The sequence below is a fragment of the Calonectris borealis genome, chromosome 1 (assembly GCF_964195595.1).
Source record: "Calonectris borealis chromosome 1, bCalBor7.hap1.2, whole genome shotgun sequence".
NCBI lineage: Eukaryota > Metazoa > Chordata > Aves > Procellariiformes > Procellariidae > Calonectris > Calonectris borealis.
The window spans coordinates 131,777,120-131,800,102 of record NC_134312.1 but is presented as its reverse complement, the minus strand read 5'-3'; the positions used below and the strand labels follow the sequence as shown (position 1 = coordinate 131,800,102).

Genomic DNA, 22,983 nt, shown 5'->3' with positions numbered 1-22,983 from the left:
TCTGAAAGACTGGAGAAAAACGAAGATTTTTTTTTAAAATGTCCTTTACTGAAGGTCTCTTACTTTATAGCCAACTACACTGTGAATATGACTCAATATGCAATCTAGATGCAGGTGGAAGAACGTGAAAGAGCAGTATGAAGACAATTCTGAGTCAGAGTGTGCTGTCCCAAAGCTGTACATCTGTAATTTATATTTAGATAATTGTCTTTACTAACAGCTTTAGAGACACAAAGCCTAGCCAAAGGCTATAAAGGGGACATAAGTCAGAATGTGAAGCGGTAGGGAGGGGGAGAAATAGGCTGATCAGCCCTGTCTATACACTTTGGCTGCTGTGCCAGGAACTACCACCAAGCCCATGTTTTCTGTTCTTGTAGGTGAGCTAGGGAGGAGCTGTCCTCTGTGCTCAGTAATAAGTGTCTCTGCATCTGCAAATCACAGGCTATTGTTCTTACACTTCATCAGATGTGGATGTGTAACACCTAACCTATTCCTTGGCTATATCCTAGAGCCACCGGAAATAGTGCTGGCTGACAGAGACCTCAAGGACACCTACTCCATTTTTCTACCCCAAGGTGGGATTAGCAATACTTACATCACACCTTACACATTTATCCAGCTTGCTTTTAACATCCTCCGATACTGGAAAGCCTACACCCTTCCCAGGTGACCCTAGTGCTCAACATTAATATTAGAAAGATGTTACTGTTAGAAAGTTTTGCTAGTATGGAACTTAAATGTCCCTTTCTTTCATTTAAGCCTGTGTATGTAAATATATATACATAAGCATTTACATATGTGCCATGTATATAAGCATTTATATATGTGCCATGGTGTACATGTGTGTGTGCATTCACATGTATATGTGTATATATGTGTGCATATGCATGCATTTATTCCTAAATTTGAAATCAGATGCTAACCTATTTCAATAGCTTCATGTGCTTTCTTCTGCTTTCACTTGCAACTTACTTGTTTTGCCCAGTTTTGCATGAAGACACATAAACAGAAGAAAAAACATTCACACTATTCTAGGAGTTACACTCTGCCAAAATCCCAGTCCCTCCAGACATATTTACTAAACTCCCAGTTAATGTTTTGTTTTATACTAAAACTTGTTTGTCTCTTAAAGCAGTGCTTTACTCTTAAAGCAAAGAAGCCATACATTTTGTACACTTAACTGTGATAGTTAAATTATAAATTCCTATTTTTCTGAAATAATTTCTCCACAAATGATACCTCTTTTTTCTTTTGCTCCCTTGAATCCTGAATAATATAATTGGTTTTCTAGTATCATCAGGGTTATTCTAATATGAACTTTGTATTGTGTAGACAGGATAGCACATCCACACTATGCTTCTTCATTGGCTCACAGACTTTTTTCCCAAAGAATATATTGTTTAAGTCTGTCCTGTACTTTTTTGGACAAACTCATGATCTTGACAAAATCCGTGCATTTCCTATTTTTTTAGGAAGCTGCATCATCCAGTTATCTGATAAAATTGCGTTCAATTAACAACCAGACTGGGACACCAGGCAGATTTATTGTGCTGTCTTGTCTGCTTGTTTTGTTTCTTAAAATGTAGTATGAAAGCTGTAAATTGACTCGTCTGCTTATATTAGCTGTAACATTTCAGTACATCAGGACCATTTAGGCTGCATTTCAAAATAAGAACTTAATCCATCTTTCCGCAAGGAAGGACTTTTTTCAGGCCATTATTGTTTATGGCGAAAGAAAGACCCTTCCCTAAGGCTGACAGAAGTATCAGCAGTCACTGTTTTAAAATAAACAGGTGAGAGGCCATGATTAATAATGTGGTCAATCACAGATATCAGATGACCTAGCCAAAAATATAGCCACAGAGTGATGGTTCAAAGGCTTCAGCTTAAGAAGTAAATCTAGATCTAACATAAGATGGAAGAACCCTAATAAAAGCAGAGCTGTGGTTTTGTGCAGCCTATGCCAATGTGCAAGGGAACAGAAGCATCCTTTCCCTCCACTGAGTTTTCATACAAGCAGAGAAAAAAAGCACAGGCTCCCTGTTACATTCCAGTTTGTTTTTTCAATCTGTTCATGTTAATGGTACAATCGGGGATCTCCAATTTTTGTGTCATCACTGCCAGCAGCAGGCTAATGGAGCATCTCAGAGACAGACCACAGAACTGCAGCTCCAGCCACACCAGGCACTTCCCTCTTTTTATTACACTCTATAAAAGATAAGTCACACATGCTTTCTCTTAGCAGTCCTCATGAATCAGCAAAGAGCTGCCGAACAGTGACCAGCAGGGCACTCAGGAAAGAATCAGGTGCCAGCTGTCAAAGTATTTCTTGGTGATTTACATTCTTTTTATATGTCTCTGTATCCAGTAGGAGGAACAGGCCAGCAAGGAGCATTTAGGTATTTGCATTTTACAGGACAGGCTGCAAAAAGGAGATGTTGTCATGCAGGAGCAGGAGGGAGGATTTCTTGCCTTTTAGCTGATGCAAAAAGATATTCCAGTGCCTGTGACTTCCTCCAAGATCTGCATTAGCAAGTCCAATTAGGGTACGTATGTCCTGTCATGGGTGGCAGAACATCAGGGCACTGGGAACGCAACGCCAAAGTGCGTGCACAGCCATAGCTTTTCTTCATCTTTACCTCTCTCTCCCATTCCTTTTGGTGAACACTAGGGCCTTACACATGCTGAAGGAAAAATTTCAACACAATTGATTTTGTCAGTAGCCTGTTTCAGGAGGTAAGAAATCAGCCATCTTGAATTCTGGCAATGAAATCTGTGGATGCAGATTGCAGAACATGTGGCCATCCCTTGGCAGGGTATTGCTTCATGATTTGTACGTTGGGTAGCTGTTGTTCAGATAGCCCCATCTTCATGCCCCAAAGGACTTGTTCTGAGAGAGATCACACATGCTAAAAATTCTGCTTTGGTCCTCTCTTTCATTTCTGCTTTCTCTGGTTGCAGAGTTAAAAAAATCACCTTAGTTTTAGGGTTCTCAAACTCTGATCATGCTGTTCATGCCCATGATGCCCCACTCTTTGTTGCCAGCCAAGAGAAGGTGGGACTGAGGAGACGAAAAGAGAAAAGTGAACAGTTTCATGGATTAAATATAAACTGCACTGAGACCAGCTTACAATTTCCCATGGTTGCTTCTAGAAAGCCCTTTTCAGTATAAGCAAATTGCCATTCTTGTGGGAGTAGTGCTGCATGTATTGGTGAAAAGAGTGATACTTTTGGATAATCTTCCTACTGTGATGGGACCCGGGCTTCTGCTTCGCTTTTCTGTTAACTGCAAACAGACAGAAGATACAAGTTGTGAGGTTCCCTCACCAATCAGCAATGGGAGATTAACTTTATCGTTAACCTTGTCTCTGCCCTCACCAATTTAATTGGCATTGGCCCAGGTCCCAGACCTAAGGCCAAGAAATACAGAGCAGAGCTCGATCGGGTGATGCAATGAGAGCTACTGCTCTCCCCAGCCATCCTGGGCTGGCTGCATGTCATTTTGATCCCTTGGCACAAAGCACAATGTCTTTGCACGTCACCAGCCAGACTTTCAGCAGGTATAAATGAGCGTAACACAGAGAAATTCAGTGAGAAAGGTTTTGCATCCCTTAAGAATCTAGCCATAATTATTAAACTCTCCTTGAAAATTTTCTTTTTAGTTCCCTTTAAAAAAAAAAGGTCTTTGTTACCCATCTCCTCACTGTGGGTAACCTCATTCTCTCCAAGCTCCAGCTGGAACCTGCATCACACATTGCTCAGTGCTCTGTTGCAAAAATCATTCCCCATTCGCAGCACTAAATCCCCTGCACACACTCCTAAAATATCTTCTCTGGTTCCTCATGCTTAACTAAACAACGCAAAATCCTGATTCTCTGCATACCTCCCACAGCCATCCCAGCTGCTCCTGCCACCTTTCCTTTCCCCTAGGCCCTTTTCACTCATCTGAAGTTACTCATCAGGAATCCCCTCCTCCAACACTTCTCTCAGCTTTTTCTTTCATTAGACCCCTTTTGGGGAGGTAGGAGGAAGAGGTTATTTTAAATAAAACCTTGTCCACTTCTTCCTCTCACATTAGTTTTAAAACTTGCCGTCGTAACAAGATTTGAGTAGATGCATAGAGAGATGCTCATTCTCGATGTTCAAAGCATCCTGCTTGTGCTTGCAAAGAGCTAAAGTCCTGTGGCCTGGGCTGTGGGGTGCTTGACCCATCCAGGCCTTGCAGACCCCAGGAACGACAGCATGGCCTCATGCTAAGCCACCGGACCTGTTTGGCCTTGAGAGCTCCTGAGCATGGGTCAAGGCAGTCTCTTTGCACAGGTCTGAGAGTCAAGAAATATTTCACAGCAGACAGGCCTGCTCTTGAGAGCAGACTTGAACCCTGTGCAGATGCCGTCTTTATGAGTCACTCTTCCCCATCTCCCTTTTACACTCTGTCCCCACAAGAAGCTGCCCTGAGGCGTTTGCTTTGAAAGGACATAATCATGTTGTCGTCCCCCTCATTATCCCTCTTCCCAGCATCTGCACCTCATCGTATGGTCATCTCTTCCCATCGTTCTCTTCTTAATTTAGTTTGGAAACTCTCTAGAGCAATGAGACATCATTATCTATTTTGTAAAGTGCCATTCAGAGCTGTACACGTGATAGAAATCCCACCCTTCCATTTCCTCCAAAAGATAGGCAGAGCTGGTTAATGCTGAGCAGGTTAATGTGCACGTGTTACCGGCAAGAGCTCCAGTTACTGGAGCTTTCCCCTACCACAGAGGCAAGAGCTCAGCCATGCTTTGCTCCTCATAGAGTACTGTGGGAGGCCTCCAGCTGCTCCACTCCTGACAACCATACTACCACAGAAAATAGTTTGATGGCAATTTTTGGAGTGTCAGAGCAGTGACGGTCAGTAACAATGTGACTGCACTATCTGCAGAGTCAGGAGTACACAGAAGGTTTCCCCTCTGGTTTGGTAACATCCACAGGATGCTCACAGCGTTGTAACATTCTTACTCAGTGCGGTTACAGCACACACAGCTGAGCTGTGTTTCCAGCAGCGCATGTCAAACTGCCTCATATCCCACGCCTGTATGTCCCTCCCCTATGGGCAGCCCCACAGTCAAAGGCAGGGCAATTCCCTGGGCCAAGAGGAGGCAGAATTTTGTGGGGTGAAAACCCATGACTACCTTTGCAAAGATACCATTTCCACCGCTGTTAACAGTGCAGTCTGATGCTGGTTACAATAGGCAATAAAACAGACACTGCTCTGGGAAGACAGAGCAACATCCAGCAGAACTGCCGATACACCGGTTTTCCTCTCTGCCCCCACAAAATGGATATATTCTTCCTGGGGTCACCTATAGCTTACCCAATGTTAATGTGCTGAGAACTGGGCTGGATGTCAGGTCCTCAAACTAGTTTTCCTGAGGTACCCTGGAGAACTGCGAAGCAGCCACTGGATGGTTACTGAAATAATTAATAATCCCCTTCATTTTTAATAATGATAAAGTATGTTTAATGGAGACCAAAAACCAAAAAAAATCAGCACAGATGATACTGTCAGCAGCAATGACAAAAGCTCTTTACTTGTTGCTAGTGACATAAAGCACTAGGCACATCCTGATGTTTCCCCCTGAGATACAACAGTGTGGCTAAGCCTATGCTGTGGCCTGTGTACAGCTGGAAATGGGCAGCGAGGGGGGAGCGCTGGACTGGGAGACAAGAGACCTGGGCTCTGAGGCCTGACCTGATACCGAACTTCACGCAAACTTGTGCCCAATCCTCTCCCACGTCTGCCCTTCTGCTTCTGTTTCCACCTTTGAGGTTTTCTTCAAATTATATTCAAATTAAATTTTTTTCTTAAACTGACATAGGACTGATACAAGCAGCGGGGACCCACCTCCGTGGGAGTGGAACCGAGCAGGGGCACGTTCGTATTAAAAACCCCAGTGTCCCCGGATCGGGCACTCAAGGTGCAGCCGCACTGGCCCTGCAGGCAGAGTGCTGCCTGGAGCGTTTCCTGGGGTTGGGCACAAACCCCAGAAGAACCAGGGGACGTGGGGACCTTACTGGCCGTACCTCAGCACCACTCAATCAAGCCATTCACTCGCTCGCCACGAGAAGCGGTGAAACCTGGGAAAAGTTTAGCATTCAAGCTGTGCGACCTAGCTGTGAGCGAGGAGACGGGGATGATGTCAAGGAGGTTTTGTGCATGAAGCGTCCGTGACAAAACATTAGCTTAGGTCAGACACTACTGAAATGTAAAAGGAAGGATGACTGTCAGTCCATCAATAACCAAAACAGGGAGCTGCTGCTGTTTCATGCATTAACAGGTGTAACAGCTGTCAAATGGAAACTTCCTTTTCGCCAATTTGTAAAGCCACTGGCCTGGGTAGCAACTGGGCTCCTCACACCCACACCTTTGGTTTAGGAAGTAACAGCTAGGGCCAGCGGGCAGCGGTAGGAATCCGTGTGCCCGAATGTGCCAATAGCCAGGGTTGACACGACCAACACGAGCATTTCTGCTCGTTTCTGTTATTTAATTGCAATTTGTGTTTAAAACCAGGCTGTTCCTACGGACCGCACCCCGCGGGGACGGGGTATACCTACGCACAGGTGAGCAGCGGGCTCAGCCACACGCCGCCGGGGCTGCCGGTTTGCGGTTAGAGGAGCGGCACCGTGCTCCCGCAGCATGGCACGGCACGGCACGGCACGGCACGGCGCAGTCCCGGCAGCAGCGGCGGGGCCGGCGGGCGGCGGGGGCTCCTCGCGCGGGGCGCTGCCGGGGCAGCCCGGGGCGGCTCCGCGGACGATGCCGGGCGGCGGGGGACCGCGAGGCGGGCAGGGGCAGCCCCGCTGCCGGCGCCCGGCTTTCCTAATGGGCATGTGCGGCGCGCTCGCACATGCCCACTCGGGCCGCGCGGGGCCGGGGGCCGGGCCGTGCCGTGCCGCGCTGGCGGCGCCGCCGCGGTCGGCTGCGTGGCGGGAGCGCGGGGCGCGCCGTCGGCCACTCCGGCACGCGGCCCGTCCCCGCCGCCGGGGAAGCGCCCAGACGTTTCTGGCGACGGGTCCCCGAGCCAAAGCCCCCCACGAAACACACGCAACTCCCCCTGCACGGGAGGGTGGCCGCTCCGCGCCCTCGCCGCCCACCCGCCCGTCGGGGGCGCGGGCAGCCTGCGCCACCCGGCCGTCCCGGGGGCGGCGGCCCGGGCGGGGCGGGGATGTGGCGGCGCGGCGGTGCCGGCGGCGGCGGCGGCGGCGGCGGCGGGCGGAGCCGGCCGGCAGCCGGGCGGGGCGGGGCGCGCCGCGGCGTCCCGAGCGCGGCCCGCGGGGCGGCCCCGGCGGGAGGCGCCGCGCTGCGCCCCGCCGCCCCGTGCTAGGCGCCGCCCGGCGTGGCCCCGCGCCCCTGGGCGGAGGGCGGCGGCGGCGGGGGCGCCGCGGAGGGCTTTCCGCGCCCGCCCCGCCTGCCGCGGCCGGGGGATTAGTCAGCAGTCTGCGGGCAGCCCCGCTCCCGCGCAAACTCCGCGGCGGGGGCGGGGAGCGGCGAGCGGCGCTTGCCCCTGCCCCTTCCCCTTCCCGCGGCGAGGGGCGGCGGGGCCGCGGCGGCGGGGCTGCCCCCCTGCCCTCCCTTCCCCCCCCCCCCCGGCGGTCCGCGCCGCCGCTCCGCGGCCGCGGCGAGGGGTGGCGGGTTGGCAAGTCAGGCACCGAGGCGCTGGGAAACTCCTCTCGGGCACGGCGGCGTTGCAGGAGGACGATCGCCCGAGCCGCCCCGCGCACGCACACGGGCGGGCAGGCGCACACACACACCGCACACACACGCACACGCGCGGCGGCGGCCCCCGGCCCCCCGCAGCCGCGGCCGGCGGGGAGGCGGCGCCCGGCGGGGCTGCCCCATGGTCTTGCGGGGGCCGTGGGGGAGCTGCGGGGGCCCCGGCGCGGCGCTCGCCCTCCTGCGCGCCCTCCGCACTAGGATGTTGCGGCAGGTCTTGCACAGGGGGCTGGGGACGTCCTTCTCCCGGCTCGGCCACTTCGTCGCCAGCCACCCGGTGTTCTTCGCCTCGGCGCCCGTGCTCATCTCCATCCTCCTGGGCGCCAGCTTCAGCCGCTACCAGGTGGAGGAGAGCGTGGAGCACCTCCTGGCCCCCACGCACAGCCTGGCCAAGATCGAGAGGAACCTGGTGGACAGCCTCTTCCCGGTGAACCGCTCCAAGCACCGGCTCTACTCCGACCTGCAGACGCCGGGGAGGTACGGCAGGGTGATCATCACCTCCTTCCGCAAGGCCAACATGCTGGACCAGCACCACACCGATCTCATCCTCAAGGTAACCGCGGCGGGTCCCCGGCCCCGGGCGCCGCCACCCTGCCTGGCCCGGCGCCCCGCATCCCGCCCCGCTCCCCGCCAGCCCCGAGCCCGGTCCCCGCACCTGCCCGCACGCACGGACCCACCCGTGCGTGCCGGCCTCTGCCCGTCCGCCACGGGCGCTGCCACCGCGGCTACCCGGTCACCTCCCTGCAACAGTTGGGATGCCTGCCCGCCGCGGGGAGCCGGCACCGCGCTCCCTGCCAGCGCCGGCGGGCTCCGCTGTCTTCCCCCCTTTTTTTTATCTTTTTCTTTTTTCCCTGTTTTCGTTTTGTTTGCTTTGGGTGAGCGGGAAGGGCAGGCTGCTTGCTTAAGTAATTTTTCGGTGCCTCTGTACTCGCCTTGCAGTCGTGCTCCCGAGTTAAGGCGACTCGGGCTTTGATAAACTCAAACTTCAAAAACAGTTAGGTGCCAAGCTGCCGAGAATGCTTTTGGGGGCTGCTGCTGTGTCTGGACTGCACTTCTGCCTGGAAAGGGGTAGCACAAAACCTCCTTCTCACTGCTCATGAAGGCAAACGATATAACTCAGCTGATTATTTTTAGCGGGTAGTATTTTTTTCCCCCTCCACTCCCAACCCACCGCCACAGAAAATGCTGGTTTCATAGATGAAGAAAAATCCAGCTCACCATGCAGGCATGGTGCAGCCTGTGCTGCCGGTTCAAGTTATAGCGGGCAGCATCTTTCCCTGTCACTTGAGAGGCACAGAGCGTGCGAGTCACAATCTAACAGGACATCTCACCGTACTATATGTCATAACATGTCGGAAATCTGCATTTGTTAAAGCTGGTACTCTAGTTTACACCCCAGTAGTTTTGAACAATCTTGGAAGGAAAAACAGGGAGGACACATGCAAAAACCGTGTGTTAAGAGGGTCAAGTTCACCCAAGAAAAAGGAAAGGAACATTTACAAATAAGCAGAGGTGTGGCTAGCTCAATCCTGCACGTTTTCGCTGTTGCCTTATGGAAATCCCGGAGACTCAGCATTGCTTTTTTTTTTTTTCTTTTCCCTTGAATGTCAAACTGTCAGCCCATACAAAAGCCAATGTTAATTCTTTTTAATCGCTTCAGGGAGTGTCTCTACTAAAATGAGAAAATAGATGCAAATACCTATTGTAAGAGACTTTGGGGACACCTCACTCTTTACTAAACAAGGAAATAACTGTTACAGTGGATTTATTTATATTTTATTTCCACTGTAGGCACATACAGAACTATAGTACGGAGCCACTCAGTATTTTATGTTTTCCTTTTTTTTGCTGTTGACATATTACCCAACGGTAATCAGCAAACAGATTTAATGAGCATCGATTCACTAAGTACAGTAACAGGAATGTTACTGGCGAACGAGAAGACTCCAGAGAGATGATTTTCATTCCTTCATTTTCTTGTACCATGAGTTGCATTCGCATCCAGTATGTGCACATTTACTCAGTCATAGGGTAATAATGATAATGAATTTTTTCTCTGTACTGCTTTCTCTAGAGATCTGTAGTTTTATCAATAGCATAGTGACACACAAATAAATGGTACTCAGAATCTTTCCACAAGCAAACTTCTGCGTAAGATTTATCACATCAACGAAAGAGCTATAACTTAGAAAGTTCTGTCAGTATTTAACACTGCCTCATTTTTAATAGACAGAATTTGCTAACAAAATGATTATTTTTCATTTAGTGAGATAATGAACACCATTGCCATTTGACTGTTTACTCTTACTCTTACTCTGACATTGTCAGGCATATTTGATGCATTATTTCCAACTCTTTACTTATTTAATTAATTCCAGTATGTCTGGTGCAGAATAGATTATGTCCTTTGTCCTAATTCTTTTTCTGCTTCTGGGCAGAGCCAGGCTCAGGCAGCTGCCTATCCAACCCTGTGGACGGCCCCGTGGGTCAAAGCACAGCAAAACAGGAGGGAGGGCTCCTAGCTCCCAATATCGTTATATCCGTGGTGATGCAGGGCTACATCATTTTGTGTCAACAGGGCTGACCAAGGGAAGGAGAAAGGGGGCAGTGGCCATCAGGGTTTTCCTATATATATGCAGTCGCATGAAGGGGAGAAGGGAGCAAAGGCAGCCCCAGTCCAGAGCCAACCAACTAGAAGTGCGGTGCTTGTAAATAAGTATCCTGGGTGAAACCATGGAGTAATCCCACCTACATTCCTGAAAATGCTGCTGTGTAGGCACAGTCAGGGCAGAGAGCCTATACAGCAACATTTGCTTATCTCTCCTTTTCAGGAGAAGGATGACCTCCCCGAGGGAGAGTTTTTGCTTTAGAAGAGGCGTCAGGCTGGACACTGGCTCCTCCCGCATAGTTGTTGCTGCATCTCCACCCACTAGCAGAAGGACGGGAGACCCAGGAGGATGGTTGCCCCAGGCAGGCGCCGCCTGCTCTTGCAGCACCGCTTCTCGGTTTCCTTACCTGCCTATCCCGCCTTATCAGCCAAGGAGGGAAGGGAATGAGCCTTGCACAGCTACAGCTATCCTAGTCACATGGCGAGAGAAGGAGATTTCTTCTGGTTTCGGCAGAGGAAGAAGTCATTATTGTCCCCTTAGGAAAGGGATACGAAGTTTTGGGGTCTGAGCAGTTGAAATTGAAACATAGCTGGTACTGTCAAAAGTTAATCAGTCTGACATCCTAATCAATTAATTAGTTAATGTAATAACTTCTTTGGTGGCATCTCTAAAATACTCTGGTTGGCTTAGTGCAGTTCCTCGTGGGCACATTATCAGCCCGAGAAGCTCGCCGTTACCAGTACTGCACGATACCCTGTTGGCTGGCTGGGAAGAGACTTAGGGAAGGGCTCAGCCTCACGATTGTCTTGGGCCCAGACCTCAAGCGGTGCTCCCAGAGCAGGAGCTGCCGTAGGACTCCCCGCTGACAGCACGCATCTGCCGGCGCGATGCTGGCTGCTGACATGACAGTGGCAGGTCTTGCTGAATGTACAGGCTGCTCCACACAAGGTCTCTCCTGCTCACTAGCAGGGAGGCGTGTGGCTGCCTCATATAATAGTTTTGACTTGGAGGTGATGCCGAGTACCCTTTTTTTTTAATTTTTGTATAAATCTCCATCCATACTTCTCACAACTCCCCATAAATGCTTAAACCATTCTAGGCCTGCCATCCCAATGTTGCGTTTCCAGCTAGCATAGTCATTTGCAGAAGAAGGGGAGAAACCTAAACGTATCCTGAATCTCTGGCCTTGAATAGATGACCCAACAAAAAGCCTTGGTAGAGTCTCGGATCTGCAAGAGACGCATCCTGAGACAGTGGGAGGGCAATAATGAAATTTTACTAGCTGCTGTACCTGCTCTATAGCTGAGCACAGGCACTGGCATCCTGTGCTGTCGGTGTGCAGGACCTTTCTTCCTCAAGATTTCTCTCTTTCAAGAGAGAGAGAGGTAGGAAGTAAAAACACCTAACTGAAGAAGGTGTGCTTTTACCCCTGTATTTCCAAGAAGTGCTTGGAGAAACAAAAATAATTGGGATATTTGGTGTGGACCATCGTGCAGAAGTGCAGATGATTATGTAAAGTCTGTCGAAATCATCTAAGCCTAGAATCCCACCTAAAAATAGTGCTAGAGCAGCCCCCTACCATTTCATGGTGGTATTTCCACTTGCAGCTAGAACCTTGTAGGTTGAAGGCATACAGACTCACTGGAAGTACAGACCTAGCCAGATTTTTGAACCTCAGAAAATAATTCTGATTTAGCCAGAATTGGAGACACCCATCCTTTTCAGCCTGTTCATGCCTCATACTTACAGTGAGTTAACTGTGTTATACTAAATACTTTTTTTTTAAATGAAAGGTTTCCTTTTTTTGCAGAAGAATATCCTCTCTTCCACTCTACGTTATTGTGTTTATAACAATACTAATATTTTTTTGGCAAAAACTCCACTTAAGATGACAAGACACAAAGATAAAAAGGGATTGAAATGTAACATGCCTTACTGAAGGGGATTGTATTTGTAGTTTGCCTCTGTGAAAATCTGTAGATGAGGGGTTATTTTTGTTAAAGAAACCTCTCCTAACTACATATTTTCAGACAGTACTTATACATCGCCCCTCTCATATAAACTGCCCATCGATAGATCTGGATAACTGATTAAATATCTATTTGAACATGCAAGCAAATAGTAAAATTAGGTATTTCTGTTTAAGGACACATTTATTTAAGAACTGCATAACTTCTGATTACTGCAGAACAAAACAGTTTAACTTCAAAATTTTGCAGACCTCATACTTGCTGGGGTTTTTTTTCTCTCTCTGCTCTTTAATTATTATGTCCCTGTTACTGTGTGTGCCTGCACGCTCTGTCTACGGTCTTCCTGGATTTCCTCACTTATTTTCTACATGTGAGGAAACTTGTGGAGGAAATAACCATATTTATGTTCCCGTGTCTGTGGTATTTCCCATTGCTTTGCTGTACAAACATGGCATGCTTAAGCCATTATTTTCAAAGTTGGTGGAAGTGGGTTGTGGTTGTTCAGCAGAGCCGAAAGCTGGGTCTGTTGCGATCCTGGCTAACGCAAGGTACCTTTTATTTTAAAACTTCGACTACTTCTGAATGCCTGGGCACAGGCAGTCAACTGTGGATCTAGCAATGGATATAGCAGGTCTCCACCTTCTCTAGGTAGCTCCGGCACTAAAAACACTTCTAGGGGAACAGTCAACAGAACAAATAGTGAATTCTGCTGAAAAAAAAACCAAAAAAAACCCAAAGGATGAAGTCATGTATTTAGAGCAAGGCTGTAAGATGAGGGGAAGAGTCCTAATACAAGAAAAACAAGGGTGTGAAAGCAGCAGAAGTGCAAGCCTGTTGTCATAGCAGCACAATGCTGCAGGGCTAAAATGTATCTTATGCGAAAACAGATGAGAATTAAGATACGCAGGTAAGATCTGGGCACAGCCAGGGAAGAGGGAAGATAAATAACATGCTGCAAGGACAGCGGGGAAGCCTGTGCAGAAACCCCCCTGAGCTCCCGGTGTCAGCAGCAGCAGCTCCTCGGCGTGGTTCTTGCGGGCGAGAGGGTTTGATCTCTCCCGCAGGCACGGGCCAGTGGCTGGAGCAGAAGTCCTGAGGTTGCCCGTCCCTGGGAGGATGACCACATCCCGCTGGTCCCCGCCACCCCCTGCCCTGCTCCAGCAGCGCCGGCCGGGCCGGGGCCCCTCCGCTCTCCCTCCTGCCTCACGCCGCGGTGCGATGCTCCCCCACCACCCCGCGCCCCGAGCTGCTGCCAGCCGGGCCGCCCGTGCTAGGAACGCCCGGCGCCCAACGTTGCATCGCCTTTCCTGCCTTGGAAGGTCAGACCTTGCCTCCCGTCTAACAGAGCACATGGGGGACAGATTTTCTCAATACGTGGCTGGACATGTGTGATGGGGGACATCACCCATAACGGTGACTCTCCGGGAAAGCGCAGCAAGCGGATAGGGCAGGCGTTGGAGGCCAGGGACCTCCGCGCATCACAGCCACGGAGGCCAGGCCACCGGCGCCCCAGGCAGTACCCAAGGCTTGCAGAGAGCTGTCGGGGCTCCCCAGCGACCACGTTTGGGCTTCCCAAAAGCTGTGACTGGGCCCTGCCTTTAAGTTGGGGTTTACAGCAGGAGAACCCCCTCTCTCCTGTTGGAAGGGAGAACGAGGAGCCAAGTCGTTAATTAACACGATGAGCTGTGAACTTGCAGCTACTGAGGTTTCCCTGAAGCAAGGAAGGGACCGTTGGTCACACTTCTGCTGGAGGAGCCCTTGGCAAGAGCCTGCACCGTGTCTCCAGCCCCCCGAGAAGCAGTGTAAGGATGGAGGGGTGTTTATGCAGAGGTGTGGGGTGTGTGGAGAAGGCCACCGGTGGTGGAGCTGATGCAAGATCAGCTGCAGGAGCGAAGTTTTCGTCTTTTTTCCCCATCATGAAAAATCTATCTCGGAGCCGCACACCAGGCTGTGCAGGGGGGTTTCTGCTGCCCAGGCATCCCATCCTCCGGCAGCAGTCGGCCTGAAAACCGCAGTGGGCTTCTCTAGGTGGGACAAATTCAGGCAGAATCACCAGGGTGATTGTCAGAATTAAGACGGTATTGATTAGAAAAGCTTCTCCACTTCAGATTAGAAAAGAAAAATCATATCTAGCAATTTTCTGTAGCTACCAAGAAGGCAGATGGAAATGTAAATGCACGCACATCTGCCACTTCGAGCACTAGTAGTTGTGCCTCAGTTGATGACTTGTAGTTTGAACAATTTTTAGATTTTATTTACATGAAAATTGTTTGGAGAAAATATAATTCACCATCTTTTGGACAGCTGAAAAAATTAGTTGCAAAAATACATAGCTTGCAGAATTAGTATCTTAGCGTCTCTTCAGGAAACCTAATTGTAGGACTGCTAGAAAAAGAGCCGAGCTACCCATAGCGATCCTCGCTGCGTGCTCTCCAGCTGCAACTTCTAATGTTTGTCCTGAGCCGTTAGGGTCTGTTGGCTTCCTCCATCCGCTGCGTGCACGCTCTCCATCCCTCGGCCAGGCTGGCTTGGGCAGGAGGCTGCTGCCCACCAGCACCTTTGAACCTCTGCCCTGGACCCATGGTCTCACACGGACAGCAGGACACAGCCCCGTTGGGGGGCTCCCTTGCCTTCCCTCTCTGCACCTTCTTCTGATGAAAATACACTCTTAATAGTTTAATTCTGCCCGTGTCTGCAGAGCCCACGGTGTTTTCTTTTGTGGATTAAGCTGGGAGCTGTGCAAGTCTTTTCCCTCTCATAACCCTTTTACTTTACAAACCCTTTCAGTTTTGACTGAGGCCATCTCTTGAAGTGAATAAAAAAGCACTCTGCAAAGATACGAAATGCCAGAGATTACTGAGATCATAGAAAAAGTGGAGAAATTTATAGCTATCCATTAAAGGCTTTTTCTCCTCTTCGTTTTCCTTGGCATAAGTTACCTGTAGAAATTACCAAAAGAGTAAACCAGCTTCACATGAAAATGAAGCCTATATTTAAAATCATTGTCTTCACCCTGCTTTCTAGTTTTTCAGTCTTGAACCCAAAACAGTGATGAGATTTTAAGCAGTAATAGATAATGAGTTCGTTCTTCACTTTATTTTTGAGCTTTCTCAGGCTTTCTTCCATAACCATGAGATCAGACATTTCTGGGTTTTTTTAATGAAAGCTGAGATTTTTTTTAAAAAATCACAAAACTTCAGGCTTTAGGGCTCAGAGAAAAACTAGACTTTGTGAAAATGACAGTAAAAAAATTGTAAGAGTTGGCAACACTGACTAGAGTGAAGTTCATTTTTAATTTGAACCATCAGATGTAGACTGAAAGACTAAATAGAGTCAAATAATAGCAACAACAACAAAAAAAGTAATATGGCATTGCAAAGATCTTACTCCTGTGAGTAAAACGTGTCTCTCTATGTGCCAGATCATTCGCGGTACAGGAGGACATCGTGTATCTAGCTAGTTTTGTCTAGTTGGCCATTCATCGGCTGTACGTCAAGTAACAAGCATAGTCAAGTCCTTACGATGAGCAATGTCCCCTATAAAACTCTGCACGCCACCGCTCAGCAGCAAAACCAATCACATTTTTGCGGTACATACGATAAGCAGGAGGTAGTTGTACACATCCTTAATATTAAAAATGGTGGCTGCAACTCTGATCCAGCTCGCACAGGAGTCGGGATGTCTTTCCATGAGCTGGGAATAGGAGCTTGGCAAGCCTGAAGCGTCCTGTTGCATGTTGCTGTTACTCTCACCGTGGAGTTTACCCGGGAGCAAAGCTCTGCCGCCAGCGAGGCGAGACCCGTGTGGGACACCAGTGGCCATGGCAGGGTCCTCGTGCCTCGTCCCCTCTGCCCATAGCTTTGATCGGGGTAGCGGATTATGTAACATGGGCTTAAAGGCTTTCTGGGACTGGACCATTTTGCAAATGAATCAGCAGTTTCTAACCCCTCCCTGCTGGGATGGGATCTGTTTGCTTCACAGGGAGGCTGCAGACTTTTTTTGTTGCCTGATTAAATTGACAAAATTCTGGTAATACCTGCTCGCTTTTGAATTAAAGAAAGGACTTCTCAACAAAGCAAAGGGACTAGAGGTTTTCCTCACCCCTTCTTGTAGCTCTCTGCATCTTTTGCATGGACTTAAGAATAAAATCAAGCTTTCCGTTCTGTCCTGAATATATATCTCCAAGTACAACGCCTTTGCTTTCAGGTTCAGCTTTGCTGCCACTGCTGAAAGTTGTGCCAAGCTCTGTACAGGGAAGAGCCGTCTTGCAGAGGCCGGTGCGGGGCTTGGCCATCCCAGGACAGCCAAACTGAGCCTACTGGGGGGCTCTGGTTCCCAGCGCCTGTCTTCCTGTGCTGATGGCAGAGATAGGAGGACCGGCAGCCAAAAACAGCTTGAAGAAATCTTTGCAGCCACGGCTCTCTGAGGCCCTGGAGCAAATGGTTTGGTTCAGGATAAGTGAAGGGTTTTACGTTTTGCCTTCTGGCATCCCCTCCTGGGCCCATGGGCAAAACCAGCCGGCAGGGCAGTACGATTTTGCCACCTCTCATCTGTCATCTGTGCCACAGGCTGAAATGTGGCTCGGTGTGGAGGTGTGAGACCAGTACAGCCCTCAACCGGAGGTATTTGCAGAAAGGGATTTGTCTCCCGGTTGAAGCCATCTTTCCTTTCTGTCTGAAATAAATAACCGAGTGAGCATGGAACTTAGAGTAAACAAAGACCAAGACCAAGATGTTACCAAATGTGAATGGCTAAAGGCTGGAGGAAGAGAAAACTCTGTTTTAGAAATCTCTGGCATGGTACGGGACACACATAAACACCATTTTCAGAAGGGAGAGGGGAATTGCAAGTGATGGTCACTGTTTAAACAATGATGAAAGGGGGAGGTAGAAGTTACTGTTTCATGCCTGAGCGCTTTCAGGGACAGTGTGCCCACCCTGGCAAGGGAGCTTAGGCAATGCTGTGCAGTTCTCATGCTGCAGTGCTCTGGCATCTCAGCAGTAAACTGCTTTTTGGTTCCTTGCACTGTTACCTAGCTGAAAAAGCTGTGAGCAATGAGCAAGCAGTACATGTCTCCCTTCAAAAAAAACCATTCATTCAGCTTTTGTTATTCCTTTGAATCTCTCTTTCTCCTAGTAGGATTGGTAAGGATAAGAAAACAGCCGGATAAATGAGAGTCTGGTGGTCAGTCGTTTGTCCCAGTACTAGGTGCCGGGTTTATTCAGAATATGGTTAGTTGCTATTAAAATCTGCTGCACTGAGGAGTGCAATATACATTATGCATTTGCATATTGCTAATGTTGTCCCCATCACACAACAGCCTTTACCATCTCCTGTTAACCAACTGAAGTTTCCTGGGGGACCTCCTGGGGACCATAGGCAAGCCAAATTGCAGACCGTGTAATCCCTTGGACTCATAGGACGTGCCCTTGTAACCTCTTAGACCTTCTGTTTTCTGTGGAAGCCAGTCACCCGGGGCTGTGGGTGTGGGCTCTGGATGCGAGTGGAAGAATCTGGGTGGCCGCAGTTGAATCCCCACCGTGGCAGCAGAGAGAAGAGTGCCGGGGGACTGCAGCTCTCAGCGGGGAAGAGGCGGCAGCTCCGCGGCACACGGGCTGCCACGGGCAAGCAAAGGGAGAGAAACAGCCTGCAGCCACACTGCAGCGCACCCCTGCCCTGCACTGAGGCGACAGAGGGGTTTTTTCCTAGGATCTGGTCTGAAAAAGCAAAGTGGAGGTAAAGTGATGTGTTTGTCTTGAGGGTTAAAGTCTGAGTCAGGCTTCCTGGAGCCGAATCCTTGGGCGCGCTGGGGCAGTGCTCGGCATACTTTGCTGGGATGGAGGGAATGGCAGGCTCTCCTCCACTTTGGCTGTTTGCCTCCAATTCGAGACCAAATGTTGTGGCCACTGGCGAAGTCTCGGAGCTGCTCTAAACTGCATGAGCTTGCAGCCAGCTCTGTGGGCTGCTCGGCTGCCGGGATGTGCCAGGACGCAGAGCTGGCTGCCTGCTCCCCTCTCCTCCCCGAAGCCCCATCGCCGGGAGGTGCGATGGGCAGGTCCCCCCAACACGGCGCCTGGTCCAGCCCAGCACGGCCTCGCAGGAAGCACTGGGCCACCGCCACAGAATGGGCTCCTGAGTCTGAAATGATCATTTCCAAGAAGAAATGAGTATTTTAGGTATGACATTTAGCTTCTAGCCTTTCGCTAAAGGTGAAGTAACAGCTGTGACAGATGAGGTTATTTTATAACCTAAATATTAAAAGAAAGTGCTTCAGATGTAGAAGGAAGCAAATGCAGCAGTGAGGCAGAGTAGGTAAATAGCAACACACATTGTCTGATAAAAGTTGCAGAACAGTTTAGTTTCTTCTGCATTGTGTCACTCAATGGATCCTCTCTGAGGGAGTTGTATTGTGAATCTAATACAGGCAGGAAATTCCTTCTGCTCCTCCTAGTTGTCCTCAGCTGTGCTTCTTTATATGACATCTGATTTTACAACTGTTGTCAATGAAAACCATACAGTAGCTGCCATTGTAAAAAATTTAAAATCAGATATCTGTCTTTGATTCGGTAAATCAGGCATCTTCCCCAAACTGTAATGACATACGTTTGAATTCGTACCCCAAAACCGCTCTTGCAAAGCAGAGCTTTGCAGAAACAAACTGGAAAAGCGGGAAGAATTCCCCATATAGGCTCATTTCTTTGTCATGTTCCTGCAAATCTTTTAATTTGTTTTGGTGTAGAAGAAGGTTGTGCAAAAGCCCCTACTCTGCTGCACAGACAGTTATTTGTTCTTCCGCCACGATGGAGAATTTTGCTTCTCATCATGGCCAGGTACTGTGTTCTCACAGTACTGTAAAAAGATTTGTTAGTTCAGTTCATTTCTCAAACCTATCTTTCTAATGTCAATATTGAACTGTTGTTCTGTCGAAAATAAAAACTACTCAGATGTGGAAAAATACACCCCCAAGCTGCTGGAGGAACAAGTTGAGAATATAGGAATTTTGTAGTATTTCCCTACATGATGTCCTATCATCCTGAGGAATGGAAGCAGCGTAACTAAATTTATACCCATCACAGATTATGCAATGTAATCACAAAAGAATCGGATTCATAGTATCGTATAAAGGGTTTTTTTTTTCTGCAAATAGATCTGAAATACCACACAAAAGTCACTACGACTATTTAATTTCAACAGACACGGGATTTTAGCCATGATTATTAGACATTTTGTCCATTGCCACCAGATGAGTATATAAGCTCTACTGCTCTTGTGTACCGTATCCTCTATTTTTTTAATCAGTGTTTGTCTTCAAAAGGAAGTAATTCCATTAAATATCACCTAGCCCCAGCCTCTTTACTGGTCATAAGAGCCTCCTGCCCTCTTTGGACTGCAGTGGAAAACAGCATATGCAAGTAGGAAAAAAAGGAATCATCTCCCCGTAGCCAGTTTTCATTGTCTTGCTCAAAATCTGAAGGCAGAAAAGAACTATTCCCCCTTTGAGGAAAAGAAATTATAGTCATTCTTAATTTGGCTCTTCAGCTCCCTGGAAGAGCTGTGGTCTCCCTGCTTTGCAGGTGAAGGAGGGCTTCTCCTTCTTTCTTATCGGCCCTGGTTGTGTCGCCACAGCTTTGCAGTGCTCCTACCACCATTTCCCTCGGTGTAGAAGGGACCGGCGGATAAATCCATGCAGCTCCTCAGAGCAGATCCAGCGATTTGTTCCCCCCGCGGCTGCAGACGCGGCCGCCCGAGCGACCGGTGCAGGCTGCCGCGGCCGCGGGGCGGCGGGGGCCCGGCAGCAGGCAGGGCGCACGCCCCTCCGCCTCGTCCCTGCCGACGCCTCGGGGGGATCGCGGATCTCACCGAGCCATGCACGAAGCAGTACGCAGCGGCATGCAGGGCCCCCCGGCATTTGGGATCCAGCTGGAAAAGAGCAGATGGAGCTCCTTCCTGAACTTCGTGGCTCCCAGCGATGAAGGACATCGCAGCCGCAGGGGAAGTCTGCTCAGACTTCTGGCGGAGGGTAACATCGCCTTGGCCTCGGCAGCATCCCTACGGAGGGTCTTGGTACTCTCTGCACAACTAAAGCGGCACAGAAGGAGTTAATTGGTGATGGTGGTGGGTGAGGCCTGCACATTTTGCAAGGAAAATGTGCAAAAAACCAGCTTGCACTTTGCTACGGGTCCCAGAGTTAGCAAACTCAGTATTCTACTTCTGAAAAATACTGTAACCCCAGCCTGTTGGGGCTATTCCCTTACCATCTTTTAGATTGCTTGCTGCTTCTGTGTTGACTAAAATGGATTCAGAAAAGGTTGCAAGGGTTCTCTATATTTTTTCAAGAAGAGAGGGTAATTTTTCTGCCCTTCTGAATGCAGTTTGGGTCAGAGCTCAGGCATGGCAAATTTCAGAAGGGTGCAAAACAGCTTCCAAAGGAGGCTGCGCTAAGAGCTGCTGGGCCAAGCACTGAGCGGTGGTAACCTGCAGGCCCTGAAGTTAGGGCCTTCCCTGATCAACACAACCTCCTGGAGAGAGAAGGAGAAAACCAGTGTCATTCCCTGCCGTTACTTCTCCCAGACTTGCTGAGGATTTGAGGGGGGAAAGAGGGAGGGGAAAAGAGGGCAAATTCATTAATGCCAGCTATCTTATTCCTGCTATGGCAACAATCTCTACACTTAGGACGTGCAGCTGTCCCCTGGCAGTCCCCTGCCACTGGCAGCTGCCGGGCTGCCGGCACGTCCCGCGCGGGTGGCAACCCCGGCCGCGTTGCTTTTCTGCCTTCTGTACCTGAAGTTTATCTGTCGAGAGAGGAATTTGGCAATCCCGAGCGCGACGGTGTTCCCGGAAACGGTCGGGCTGTGGCTCTCCCTTTTATGTTCGCCCAGATCACTTGAAAGTGGAGGTCCGGGCCTTTTGAGTTCGCCTATTCAGAGAGGCCAAACAGCAGATGCGCGTGGCACAGATGCAAGTCACAACACACTCCAGTTACCAGCAAAGGACGTAGGAGAATAATACCGCTATTTTAATGCATGTTTCCTTTTTTTGCAATGAGCGTGCTATTAATACTGCAGTCACCAGAACTTTTGTTGTTGTTGCTTAGATCAAATAGGAGAGGGACGGAGGTGAGGAGCCGCTGTTGTTCTGGCTGCTGCTGTGCGAGATGAACTGATGAATAACGTCTGTGATTTCTCTTTCCCTTGTAGCTGCACTCTGCTGTGACCAGGATCCAAGTTCAAAGACCTGGTTTCAATTACACGTTTGCCCATATATGTATCCTGAACAATGACAAGACATGCATAGTGGACGACATAGTGCATGTACTGGAGGAATTAAAGGCTGCTCGTTCTTCTAATCGAACTAATTTTGCAATCACTTATCCGATTACTCACTTAAAGGATGGCAGGGAAGTGTATAACGGGCATCAGCTTGGTGGGGTTACTGTGCACAGCAAAGACCGGGTGAAGTCTGCAGAAGCCATTCAGCTCACCTACTACTTGCAGGCAATCAACTCCTTGAATGACATGGTAGCAGAGAAGTGGGAATCCATTTTTTGTGACACTGTTGAACTTTTCCAGAAATCCAACAGGAAAGTCAAAATGTATCCTTTCACTTCTTCTTCGCTGAAGGAGGATTTCCAGAAGACGAGCAGGGTGTCAGAACGCTACCTGATCACAAGCTTGATCCTTGTGGTCACCTTGGCCATTCTCTGCTGCTCCATGCAGGATTGTGTCCGCAGCAAACCCTGGCTTGGCCTGCTGGGATTGCTGACCGTGACCCTTGCTACCCTGACTGCCGCTGGGATCATCAATCTCACTGGTGGGAAATACAATTCCACCTTCCTGGGAATCCCCTTCGTCATGTTAGGTAACTATCTCCTATCTCCTCTCTCTTTTGTGTGTTTGTGCCTCCCTGACGCATTTCCCAGCAAGCAGAGAAGCATCACTGCATGGCTCCCGGTGCCTCCTCCCTCCAACGCTGCCCCGTGCTAAATCCACGCGGCCTCTTTTCCTAAACTGTTTGTACCGCGCCGGGATGTTAAAATCATGCCTGGGGCTCCGGTCTGGCATAGCGCCCTGCCGTAGGATGCGGTGCCGGCGCGGTAGCGAGGAACAAGGATGTGCGAATGCCGTGCCTCGTGCAGAGGGGGAGCCCAGCTGCTGCTTTTCTGTGGATGTTTGGTTCTGGTTTTGGTGGCCAGCGTCGGAGGGAAGCCTTTGCAGAGGTCCCCGTGCCGCAGTGACGGCGTCAGCTGTGCCGGCAAATCAAAGCGGCTGCGCACGTCGGGTGTTCAGAGCGCGCTGGCTCCTTCCACGAGCGGAGCGGTGCTGTCCTGGCTTGGCAGGTGCCGGTCCCTGGGATAAGGGCGGTGGTCGGTTCTGGGTTGCGTTTCTCCTGAAGCCCTTGCGTTGGCTGAGCCCTGGGGTGGAGAGCTTTGCCTCCCCGGTCAGGGACGGACCCGTCTGGTTAGTGCCAGCGCATCCCGCAGCGGAGGGCTACGGAGGGAAGCGGCGTCGGCCGCTCCCTGGCTCTGGTGCCGGCAGAGGCGTCTTCGTCTCCCCGGTTTTTGTACCGCCTTCACTCACTGTGGGGTACGGGGTGGTTTCGTTTCGTTTTGTTTTCCTCGAGGGTAGGAAAGAGGAGGAGAGAAAGGCGG

At 49.8% G+C, this 22,983-nt stretch overlaps 1 protein-coding gene across 2 annotated transcripts in view; it reads left to right on the top strand.

Annotated features, from left to right (window-relative positions):
• The first annotated feature begins 7,943 nt into the window (after window positions 1–7,943).
• PTCHD1 (patched domain containing 1) overlaps window positions 7,944–22,983 on the top strand; it is a 35,245-nt gene continuing 20,205 nt past the window's right edge. The window contains exons 1-3 of one of the 2 annotated variants that reach the window (XM_075134179.1): window positions 7,959–8,309; window positions 21,533–21,559; window positions 21,725–22,193. In XM_075134179.1, coding sequence (XP_074990280.1) covers window positions 7,959–8,309; window positions 21,533–21,559; window positions 21,725–22,193 — 847 coding nt within the window. Of the gene's footprint in view, window positions 8,310–21,532; window positions 22,194–22,983 lie in introns of both variants that reach the window. The other variant, XM_075134093.1, reaches the window with a different exon arrangement.